This window comes from Budorcas taxicolor, chromosome 22 (assembly GCF_023091745.1).
Source record: "Budorcas taxicolor isolate Tak-1 chromosome 22, Takin1.1, whole genome shotgun sequence".
NCBI lineage: Eukaryota > Metazoa > Chordata > Mammalia > Artiodactyla > Bovidae > Budorcas > Budorcas taxicolor.
Window position 1 is genome coordinate 44,111,377 of NC_068931.1, and position 12,404 is coordinate 44,123,780.

Here is a 12,404-nt window from a genome sequence, read left to right on the forward strand (position 1 = left end):
GTGTCTGCTGTTTGCATCCCAGAAGCCACCGTGCTTGCTGTTGGCAGCTGGTAGGTGTGGTGCGCCCCCTGCCGGCCTTCCCGTACGTGAGCATCCAGGGCTCTGAGCCAGTGCGTTGCTGGGACTCTCGCACTTCTGTGGGCCTTTTGGCCTATTTGTTCTGGAACCGTGTGAGGTCTCCACAACCATGTTAGTAAAGAGCGTGTTTATTTTAAAGTGATGTGAGAAAGGCTGGGCATCTAATTTATCAGCTTCTGAAAAGTTTGGTTTAACACTATTGGTTAATGTTATTTTTATATATTTCTTGGGGGAAGAGTTGATAGTCAAGGTGGAACAATGAAGCCCAATAGTCGGCTTTTGTTTTTGAGGAGAGGCTGAAATTGTAGATGTTCTGATGTGGTTGAGGAGACGACTCCCTTTCTGCACTAATGGGCTTTCCCTTTATCTAGAAGGGAAAGGCAAGCTGGGGCCTCAGTAGCTGTGACAGCCCGGGTTCTCACAGAGAGCCCTCTGGGAAAAGGTGGGTTGGATCAGTGGCACCTTTGGGCCCAGCTTGCTCAGTTTTGGAGGGTTTGCTTTGTGCAGTCATAGCCCTTTCCTCATGTGGCCCCTTGCTGCCCCCAAGGCCTGTGGAATGACACACTTAGTTGCCAAGAGAAGGACAGATGGAGGCTGTTTTGGGAAGGCTAGTGAGCCTGCATGACCACAGTGTCCCTGAGATGCCGTTGCAGGGGGCCAGGGCAGTAGGAGGGACCAGTGCTAAATCTGGTGGAAGCAGCCATTTCTGGATGAAAATGAAAAAGAGCTATCAGTCAATTGGCTGCAGTTAAGTTACAAGAAAAGGAAATGCTTCAATAGTGGTAGCAGCAGTTAAGTGGGTTTGTGATAAAAAGCTATGTGTTCTTTCTGAGGGAGTCTGCTCTTAGTATTTAGAACCTTTTCTTTTTTTTTAAATTATTTTTGGCTGCGACACTGGATCTTCGTTGCCGTGCAGTGGGCTTTCTCTAGTTGTGGTGTGTGGGTTTCTCATTGCAGTGGCTTCTCCTGTTGTGAAGCACTGGCTTTAGTTGCTCCAGCTTCAGTAGTTGCAGCTTGTGGGCTCTAGAGGGGCTGAGTAGTTGTGGCACATGGGCTTAGTTGTTTCATGGCATGTGGAATTTTCCTGGACCGGGGATCGAACCCATGTACCCTGCTTTGGCAGGCAGATTATTATCCACTGCTCCATCAGGGAATCCCTATAGAGCCTGGTTTATGTGAGTTTGGAATTTTCTCATTTGTTCTCTGAGGATGGATTTGATTTTTGGTTTCAGCCAAAATCCATATAGAGTTAAATCTCAAGATGCAGTTGATCAAGTTACTGATACGATTTTGGTACAAAGTCAAGTGTGACCATTAGTAAGTCTGATGTTCAGGCTACAAGCTAATGCTGCAGAGAAAGGCCAGGAAGAACCCAGGAGGGGGTGGTGGACAGAAGCCTGATCCCTGTTGGTAAGGCTCTTGTGATAAGGCTATGTTCATGTGTTACTTCTGCTCATCTGCTGGTAAAGTGTGCTTTTACTTAGTCCTTAAAAATTGATGTGGTTTGTTCTGGGGAAGAAAAGTGTTCTCTGAATTATCTTGATTCTGAGTGGTCCCTGTTGGGGAGGCTGACCTGGGCATCTAAGGGAGGTGGCTAGGATAGCTCTGTTCCTCCCCTACCAGCTCTGCCGTGGGAAGGCATGTGGCCTGAAAGGAGGCTCACAGTGTTTGGCCCTGAGCTCTCTGGTTCCCAGGCTGCTTCCTCTGGAAGCCTGACTGCTCACTGGCCCTGCCTCCAGCCCAGGAGGCATCACAGTCCTCCTCTTGGGTTTGGTTCTGGGCCTGTAGGCTTTCTCTAGCTGTTGATTGTTCTGGACAATAAAGGAGTCCCTTTGTTTTCCTCCCAGGAGAACTTCCTTCATGGTTTATCTTTCCCTTAGGGGATCTGGTCTACATTGAATCAAGTTGGGAGGGAAGTAGTCTTGAGAAGTCTGATGATGGATGCCCAAGGTGGGTAAGGGGAAGTGCTGGAGAGGACAGTCACCAGCGCTTAAGTTGTTAGTGTCGCCTGGGTGGGAAAGTCAGTACGACTGAGGAATCTGTCTGGGAATAGGGAAGAAACAAGAGAAAATGGACTTTTGTTGTTGTTTGGTCACTAAGTTGTATCTGACTCTTTGAGACCCCATGAATGGCACACCATGCTTCTCTGTTCAACAATATCTCCCTGAGTTTGCTCAAACTCATGTCCATTGAGTCAGTGATGCCATCCAACCATCTCATCCTCTGTCATCCTTCTCCTGCCCTCAGTCTTTCCCAGCATCAGGGTCTTTTTCAGTGAGTCAGCCCTTTGCATCAGGTGGCCAAAGTATTGGAGCTTCAGCTTCAGCATCAGTCCTTCCAATATAATATTCAGGGTTGATTTCCTTTACATTTGACTGGTTTGATCTCCTTGCTGTCCAAGGGACTCTCAAGAGTCTTCTCCAGCACCACAGTTCAAAAGCATCAGTTCTTTGGCACTCAGCCTTCTTTATCAGATGGCAAAGGTGTTGCTAAATACCCAAACATCAGTTTTAGCTGTGCTTTTCATCCTGGAACAGGGAGTAAAATAAAATTTCAAATATTTGAGGCCATATGATAATATTCATTCACTGTGAGGAACGCTTGGGTAGAAACTGAAATATCCAGCAGTGATCTTGCTTTATACAGACTGGCTGTGTCACCTCCAGCGAGTCATGTGCCCTCCTCAAGCCTCAGTTTCCTCCCATCCAAAATGAATGAGAATTGGCTCAGATCAGAGACCTTCAGATTGTCTGACCACTTTAACCAAATGTGTAGGAAAGACATACCACTTAAATTGATACCACTTAAACATACCACTTAGCTCTTCAAGAGGTTGCAACTCACAGTATGGAAAACACTGTACTGGGTGTTTCCAGTGCCCAAATCTGATGATCCCTGTGGTCCTCTGTGTATTGAAAGGAGAGTTTAGCTGAGAGCTACACCAAGAACGTTGGGGGCATGGGGTGGTCTCATGTGGTCACAGTGCCCATGGCCCTATGGCAGCAAGTGGGCTTCAGCTGCAGCTCACAGCACCAGCCAGTGAGTCATGGTCACAGGTGACTCTCTTTCAGTGCTATAAGGATGGCATCCTTTGGGTGGGAAAAAATCTAAGAGATACAGACAAAAAAAAGAGTATTAGTACTCTGAGCACTTGTATATCAACATATTGAATAAAAATAATAACCCAGATGAAATGGACAGATTCCTAGAAACCCCCTCCTAAGACTGAGTCCTGAAGAAAGAGAAAATACGAATTGATCTATAACTAGTAAGGAGATTGAATCAATAATCAAAGACCTTCCAACAAAGAAATTTCCTAGGCTAAATGGCTTAACTGGTGAATTCTACAAAACATTCAAAGAACTGACACCAGTCCTCAGACTCCTCCCCCAAAATGGAAAAGGATGGAACCCTTTCGAACTCATTTTATAGGCTAGCATTGCCGCAGTACCAAAACCAGACAAAGACACAACAGGAAAAGAAGCCAGTGACCAACATCCCAAATAAACATTGATGTAAGAATCCTCAGCGGCACTAACAAATGAGAATTCAACATCATAATAAAAGGATTATATCACCATGACCAAGTGGGGTTTATTTCTGGAATGCATGGAGGGTTCCACATTATGAAATCAATCTATGTAATTCACCTCATTAACAGAGTGAAACGAAAAAAAAGGCATGATCGTCTCATTGATACAAAAAAAGTATCTAACATAATTCAGCACCCTTTCATAATAAAAACATTCAACAAACTAAGATACGAGGAAACTACCTCAGCATAATGAAGTAATCTATGAAAAGCCCGCAGTGAACATGATACACAACAGTGAGTGACTGGTGGCTCCCCTGTCAGATCTGGAACAGGGAAAGGACACATGTGTTCTTTCACCACTTCTATCCAACATAGTATTTAAGTTTTAGCTGGAGCAACAAGGCAAGAAAAGACATGTATCTCAGTAAGAAAGGAAAAAGTAAACTTACCTCTCTTTGTAGATGACATGATATGTAAGAAAACCCTAAGCATTCCAATTAACTAATAAACAAAAAATCCACTAGAACTAATAAGTTCAGCAAAGTTGCAGGACACAAAATCAGCCCCCCCCCCCCCAAATCAGTTGTGTTTGTTTATACTAACAACAAACAATCCAAAAAGAAATTAAGAAAACAGTTCAGTTTACGATAACATCAAACAGAATGAAATACTTAGGAATAAACTTGACCATGAATATGAAGGGTTTGTAGTGTTGGTGAAAGAAATTATTCTCAAGTAAATGGAAAGGTATCTTGGGTTCATGGACCGAAAGACTTGATACTGTTAAGATGTTGGAACTACCGAGAGCAATCCACAGAGCCAGTATGCTCCCTGATGTTTTTCTGCAGAAATAGAAAAGCCCATCCTGAAATTCATGGGACTCCAACCCGCCCATAGCCAAAATAATGTTGAAAAAGAATAACGAAGTTGGAAATTACATACTTCTTAATTTCAAAAATTACCAGAATGCAATAAAGACAAACATTTAGACCAACAGGATAGAATAGAGAGCCTGGAAATAAACTCCCCCATGTATGGTCAGAGGGACTTCCCTTGTAACTCAGTCAGTAAAAGAATCTGCCGGTAATGCAGGAATCCGCCTGCAATGCAGGAGACCTGGGTTTGATTCCTCGGTCCGGAAGATCCCCTGGAGAAGGAAATTGCAACCCACTCCAGTATTCTTGCCTGGAAAATTCCATGGACAGAGGATCCTGGTGGGGCTGCAGTCCGTGGGGTCGCAGATTTGTCATACATGACTTATCGAATCAACTACCATGTATGGTCAGGTGATTTCCAACAAGGGTTCCAAAGGCCATTCAAGGAGAAAGGAGACTCTTAAAAAAAATGGTGTTGGATAGACTGGGTGTTCATTGCAAAATAATGACATTGAACCCTTATCTGCTAGCATATACAAAAAGTTAATTCAAAATGTATCAAAACCTAAATGTACAAGTTAAAACTATTAAACTCTTAAAACAATAGGGAAAAAGCTTCGTGACATTGGATTTGGCAATGGTATCTTGACTCTGACACCAAAAGCACAGGCAACCAAAGAAAAAAAATTGGTAAATTGGAGTTCAAAAATTAAAATCTTAACCTTATCACAGGACACTATCGAGACTGAAAGGCAACTCACAGAATGGGAGAAAATATTTGCAAATCACATGTCGATATTCAAAAAGTATAAAGAACTTTTATAACAAACAACAAAGTAAGTCAATGTAATTTCAATTTAGGCAGATTTAAAATAGGCAAAGAACCTGAGTAGATACTTCTCCCAGGAAGATAATACAGATAGCCAACAAGCCCATGAGAAGAGCTCATGATCACTAATTGTGATGGTTAATTTTGTGTGTCAGCCTGACTGAGCTAAGCAATGCCTGGATAAAGCATTACTTTTGGGTGTGTCTGTCAGAGTTATTCCAGAAGAGATAACCATTCGACTCAGTGGACGGAGTGAAGAAAATCTGCCCTCACCAGTGTGGGTGAGCATCATCCAATCCCTGAGGGCCTGGGTAAAACAAGAAGGTGGAGGATGGGCAAGTTCTTTCTTCCTCTCTTTTCTTGAGCTGGGATGTTGATTTTCTCCTGCCCTTGGGCATCAGAGCTCCTGGTTTTGGGGCCTTGGAAATCCACAACATATACCAGCAGCCCCCCCAGTTCTCAGTTCTTCATTATTTGGACTGAATTATACCACTGGCTTTCCTGGTTGTCCATCTTACACATTGCAAATGTGGGACCTCTCTGCCTCCGTGAGCACGTGGTTGATGCCTATAATCAGTCTGTCTCCTGTTTCTCTGGAGAACCCCGACTTAACATACTAACCATACACAGACTAAAACCAGGGTGAGATGCCACATCACACCCACTTGGACTGATTATCAAGAAACTGGAAGATCAGGATTGGCAAGAAATTGGAACCCTGTGCTCGTTGGTGAGAATGTGAAATGGTACCACCACTCTGGGAAACAGTAGTGGTTCCCCCTGACCCTCCACATTAAACATGGAGTTACCACATGACCCAAAAGTTCTCCTCATGAAAAGCAGAGATTCAGAGAGAGATTTGTACACCCCCGTTTACAGTAGCATTATTCACGATGGCCAAAAGGTGGACACAACCCACCTATGAATAACAAAATACAGTATGTCCCTGCAATGGATTATTACTCATCCTTAAAAAGGAAGGAAATGCTGACACTGGCTGCACCATGGATAAGCCATAAAGTCATTATGCTCAGTGAAATAAGGACAGTATTGTATGATTCCGCTTGGATGAGGTCCTTAGAACAGTCAGATTCATAGAGACAGAGGGTAGAGTGCTGGTCACCCGGGCCTTGGGTGGAAGGAATACAGAGTTGGTGTTTAGTAGGTGTGGTGTCTCAGACAAATTCTGGAGATGGATGCAGCGATCAGTGCATGGCAAGTGGATGGACTTATTGCCACAGAACCGTATGCTTTCAAATGATTAAAATAGTAAATGTTACATATAACTTACCACAACTTTAAAAAAGACAATTTTGATTTTCTACTCACCATCCAGCCCCAAAAAAGTGCCAGATTTAAAAGGAAAAAACGCAGTCATTGTGTTCTAGGTCTGCAGCCGGCATATCTGGATCATTTGGATGGTAAAGACAATCACTTGGAAGAGCACGTGATTTTTTAATCTTTAATACAGATGTTTTAGTGTCAGGTTCAACTCAGGGGAAAGTTTCCTGCCGATGTGGCTGGAGGAGTAAAATACAAAGCAGATTCCTCGAGGGTAAAGGAATCTGAAAACACACATCTTCCCCCTGTGAGATCCAGAGCTGTCCTGTTCCTTCTCCACAGCATGCAGATTCCCTGGAGCCCCTCGTGGTGGCCCAAGGCCATTGTGGGCCTGGGTCCTGGTGGCCCTGCTCCCCGCGGCACCCATGGGGGCATCTTTAGGTCACCAAGAGGTGCTCTGTGGACAGAGCTTGAGTGAACAGTTCTCACAAGCACACAGCTAGGAGAGATGCAGTGCATATGGGCCTGGGTAGTGATGCTGGTTTGATTTCATTCCTGTTGCTATGAATTCTATAAACTGCTAACTTATTTCTCAGCTTACTCCGCCGTGGTCAGAGGACCTGGCTCCCCGGGGCATCTGCTGTGGTTGCTGTGGCGGTGGTGATGCAGATGTGTCCCAGGGGGAACAGGCTGAGCGGCCAGAGAGGCAGGGGGAGGGGAGGTCTGGAGGGGTGGGGTTGGCAGGAGGGACTGTGAAAAGCGGGGCCAGGAAGCACATGGATTTAGAAACAGAGAGGTTGATGCGGATTTGGTGAAATACAGGACTGAGTGTGTGCAGGGCTTGGTGTCAATCTTTTTCAGGGATTTTTTCAGTGTTGCTAATTTCTAGGGAAATAAAACCATTGAGAATGGTTACTGCCATTTTCAGAAAATGCGCCACCCTTCTCCTGGGTCCTTCCTCACCTGCTTCATCTGGCGCTGTGAGTTCTGGCCTCAGGCTGTTCCCTATGCTTTAATCTACAGCTGTTGTCACCAAGAGTAGAATTCTGAGTCCTGGAAACAGTGGAGGGTGTTCTGTGCTGTTCTCAACACCGGGGCTTGGACAACTGGTTAGTCACTCTGTGGCCTGTCGCCATTACATGGTTGTATAGTCAGACCTAAGGATGCCACCTGCTTGCAGTGAGGGGGGCTGTGCTGGACACTGGCCTGCAGGGAGCAGGGAAGGTCACCTTTGCCTCTGAAGGTCACGTTTACCTACTAGGTCTGTCTGTGGTCACTTTCAGGTCACAGGAGGCTATGATGGCAGATCATGTGTGCGTATTCTTTTGGAATCCAAAATGTGGGCACTGCCCTCGCTCTGATGCAGTTCTTACCAATCACAACAGCCCAGCAGACCCTGCTGTAGCCAACAATGAGTTCAGAAGGGATACCACATGGAAATACTCTGTTGATAGGTTCATGGTCTTACAAGTGATCCTTAGTCATGCCTATTGTTTGCTTGTCAGTCTGGCCAAACATTTGTGAAAAAAGACACTACAACTCAATCTCAGGTTCCATGTACCTCGTGAATGTTTGTACTGAAGAATCAGTTCATTGGAAGATGCCCAGGCGGCTCTTAGGTTTGGGAAACTCAGTTTTCAGTTTGAAAGCCCACTGCTGTGGACGGGCAGTGCTTTCCTTCTGCTGCTGTTAACGCAGGGCAGCCCCAGCTCGGAAGGCTTGATACCAGAGTTGCACACACACACGTGTAGATTGAGAGACTCCAGACCTTTCTCAATGCTACTGTGGGGAGATCTGTTGTACTTGTGGCCACAGCTTTCCTCGAGGTGCAGATTAAGGGCTGGGGCTTTGTGGTCCTGGGTGTTAAACAGCCTGTGTTCAGTGGAGTGTGTGTGATGCCTTGGCTTTGGGTGCTGCTGCATGAAACTAATTATCTTCCTGTGATGTCCACTCCCTGCTCCCCACTCAGGAAGGGTGCCTGTGGCCTTCAGACGGCTCTGAACCTCGGCCTACCTCAGAGGTAAGGGATTGAACACTGGTGAGATGTGGGTGGCAGGAGATGAACAAGATTGGTGGAAGGGTTGTGTCGGCACAAAGACTAAGATGTGTGCCAATAACCTGGTTTAGGAGGTTGGGGAGGAACTTCCCCGGTGGTCCAGTGGTATTAAGACTTCACCTTCCAATGCAAGGGGTTCAATCCCCGGCCAGGGAGCTAGGATCCCACATGCCTGAAGGCCAATATAACCAAAACATGAAAGTGTTGTAACAGATTCAATAAAGACTTAGTATGATAGGGAAGGGGCTTTCTAGGTGGTGCAGTGGTAAAGATCTGCCTGCCAATACAGGTTCGCACCCTGGGTGGGGGAGATCCCCTCGAGTAGGAAGTGCCAACCCACTCCAGTATTCCTCCCTGAAAAATTCCGTGGACAGAGGATCCTGGTGGACCACAGTCCATGGGGTTGCAAAGAGTTGGACACGACTGGGCATGCACACACATACAATTGGGAAAATAAGCTTTTTGCCTTTTAAGTTAAAAATATGGTATGAGAGAAGTTAATGAATATATATCTTTATATACATATGTCTTTCCTCTAGAAGAAAGTTGAATGGTGAATAAGTTATGTTAAATAAAATGTCTAGATTCTTCTGGGGGAAAAAAAATCTATAATCATCTTTGGAATATAAAACATTTTTCATGTTGGTTGCTAAAAATTACAGGAAATTTTATCCAAAATAACTGGATAAGTTTAGAAGCCAGAAAGAAAAAGTCACTTGTTTCATATTTTAAAGTAACTGATAGGGCAGCAGGTTCCTATAAATAAGTCATAAGTTTTCCCAGGCTTGTATCTGCTCCAAGTACAGGCCTGTGAATTTGCAACTTTCAATTACAAAGGAAATTCTATCTCCTTCCCCACTCCTCTGAATCACAGGTCTAGGAGCTGGAAGGGGCTTGAGAAAGCAGGGGGGCTGTCCTTACTTTCTATAAAAAAGAGTGGGACCTGGAGCAGGTCATGTTGGGGGGCTGGCCTGGGGGTGGGGGCTCCTGCATTCTTCTTAACCCAGTGGGAAATGTACACATAGCACATACAATAACTCCATTAAACCTACATTTTCAGGTAACTGCAATTATCCGTTGCTGAACCATCCTGGGTTTGGCAAGGTGAGTGATGTAAGTCATTAGGAATGAGAAAACCTTTTTTTCTGGAATAGTCTTTACTTGTTTTTTTGGTGGGGGAAGTTTTCAGACGGGTGAGAACAGACCAGGCGTTAATTTCCCTGCGGCCGTCACGTCCGTGGTCATCACTGTGCTGAGAACATCTCGCAGCCGTTCCTCTCTTCCCTGCAGACCATGTATGCCCCGCGGTCCAGGGATGGGGTGACTGCCCCACCTTTTCTCCAGAGGGATCGGTTCAGCCGCTTCCAGCCCACCTACCCCTACGTGCAGCACGAGATTGACCTTCCCCCCACCATCTCCCTGTCAGATGGGGAGGAGCCACCTCCTTACCAGGGGCCCTGCACCCTGCAGCTCCGGGACCCTGAACAGCAGATGGAACTCAACCGAGAGTCAGTGCGGCCACCGCCCAACCGAACTGTTTTTGACAGCGACTTGATAGGCGTATCCGTGTACAGTGGGGGCCCGTGCCCACCCAGCAGCAATTCAGGCATCAGTGCCAGCACCTGCAGTAGTACTGGGAGGATGGCGGGGCCGCCCCCGGCCTACAGTGAGGCGATGGGCCACTACCCAGGTGCCACTCCCTCTCACCCCCAGCACAGCGGCGCACACAGGGGGAGCAGACTGCTGCTCCAGCGGGAAGGCCCCGGAGCACGGAGCTGCCCGTCCAGGGCACGGACAGGAAGCCCAGGGAGTGCACCTGACCTGCGAGCACACCTGATGTGAGAAAAGAAATGGAGTCGCAGCACAGCAGAATTCAGTAAAACAGAACAATTCTTTTCAGGGGAGCCACACGCAGAAGGGAATAGTGTAAACCTCCAGTCTGGCCACAACAGTATTCATCTGCGGCAGAGACAGGACAGGGCTGGTTTTGGCGAAGTGTGGGCATGAGAACACAAAAGGGTGCTTTGAAGACACCATAAAATAAAACCCATGAGGCGTTTGACTTTAATGTGAAAGCAGAGGCCAGAATGCCTGTTTTACAATTAACCGAATACAGAGGAAAATGTTATACGTTATGGGGAAGACTCGCTAGTTTGCTTTCCCCCCGAACTGTGGAACTTTTGTTTTAAAAATATGATTTTAAGTTTCTGCTTTGTGTGCCAAGGTATAAAGTGAAGTCAGATGAATGCAAGGAGTTAAATCTGTGTTGTGATGCTGTGTTTTTAAAAATTGCACTATCTTCACTGTTTAACATGAGGAAGCTTTATGTGAAGTCCTGTATGTTGTTTTCTCACCTGTGCATCATTATTAGGCCCCATAATAATGTTCCCCCCATCATTGTGCAGGAAAGGGTGTTTGGGGAGGTAGCCTAACATACTGCTAACTTACACTGGTGAAGAGAGTCATCACAGGGCATGCATCACCAGGGCACCTGCAGACTGGATGGAGCAGAGGAAACGCCCGCATCCCTGGTGTGTCGAGTCCCTCCAGCCTCAGGCTGTGTGTTTCATGCCTGCATTCACACATCACACAGTGCTGCCCTAGTCCTCCAGCAGGGCAGTTTCTGCAGTAATTTTTTTTTTTTCACTGTAGCATGAAATATACTCAGATAATACACTATTTTATGCAATAAATTGTTTAAAATGCAAGGTGGTTATTTTTATACTGTTGAAACATGTGATTTCAGTGTTTCCTGTGGTCTGTCTTTCCATGGATAGTTGAGTTCAGGCCTGGATGGCTGATCATTGAGACTCGGCAGTGGCTCCGATGTGCTCGCTGCCCTGGTGTTGCCTGACGCTAGCTGCGGGTTCTGTGTGTGCAGAAACTCCTGAGTTGAGGAAGGGAACCAGCCCCATATGGGAACCAGTGCCTGGGAGAGATGCAGGGCTCAGAACCAGCCATGCTTCTGGGTCACTCAGGCTCTCCTGGAGACCAGAGCTGGGCGGGGAGTGACTCAGAGCCTTGGGTGAAAATGAAAAGCACAACCTGCAGCTAAACTCAGCCAGAAGACTTAAATCTTGTAACATTCATCCTCTAACACAGTAAGTTCCTTCTGCAGAGCATCTGCCTTTCCTGCACCCAGGTGGGGGCTTCTGTGCAGCCCCTACCTGGTCTCGCAGGGTATCTGACCTGCAGGTCCAAGTGTCCACTCAGTTCTGAGTGTTGTCGTCTTGGGTATGGTTGTCTGGCAAGGTGCCCTTGTGCCGCTGGCAGAGCACTGTCAACCTCAGGTCCTGTCTGCTGCCCTTTCTGAGGCCCTTCTTGGCCGGTAAGTCCCAGGTTTTGTCTGGAGGATTGGAATCCTCATCCACTTCACAGTGACATCCACACAAGTAGTTGGTCTATCTTAGGAGAAAATAGTCAGCGGTTGTCACTCATGCTTCAGATCCTGTTGGGCAGTGTGCCTGCTGAGGACCACAGTGGGAGCTCTAGGACAGGCAGAGCTCTGGGGGACCTGACCAGGGGACCCCTTCATCCCCCTACGAGGTCAGACAGCCTCGACCACGAGCCTATGCTTGCTTGATGGAGGCTTCACCTCGAGTTGGTGGTGACTATGGGGAAGTGCTTGTCCTCCTCATCTGCAGCAGTCAGGCATCCTCCCAGGTGCAGAACAAGGTTGGCTGATGATGTTGTCATTCCAAACTTTGCCAGCACTTTTGGGAGAGTGGGTGAGCCCATTCTATGGTTCTA

The 12,404-nt window shown here is 46.5% G+C and overlaps 1 protein-coding gene across 1 annotated transcript in view; it reads left to right on the forward strand.

The window, feature by feature from the left end:
• The window catches only part of LDLRAD4 (low density lipoprotein receptor class A domain containing 4), a 164,913-nt gene extending 152,714 nt beyond the window's left edge, over positions 1 to 12,199 (forward strand). Inside the window, 3 exon segments of the mRNA XM_052660260.1 lie at positions 8,568 to 8,618; positions 9,945 to 10,413; positions 10,416 to 12,199. Of these exon segments, the coding sequence (XP_052516220.1) occupies positions 8,568 to 8,618; positions 9,945 to 10,413; positions 10,416 to 10,474 (579 nt within the window). The 3' untranslated portion in view covers positions 10,475 to 12,199.
• The last annotated feature ends 205 nt before the right edge of the window (positions 12,200 to 12,404 follow it).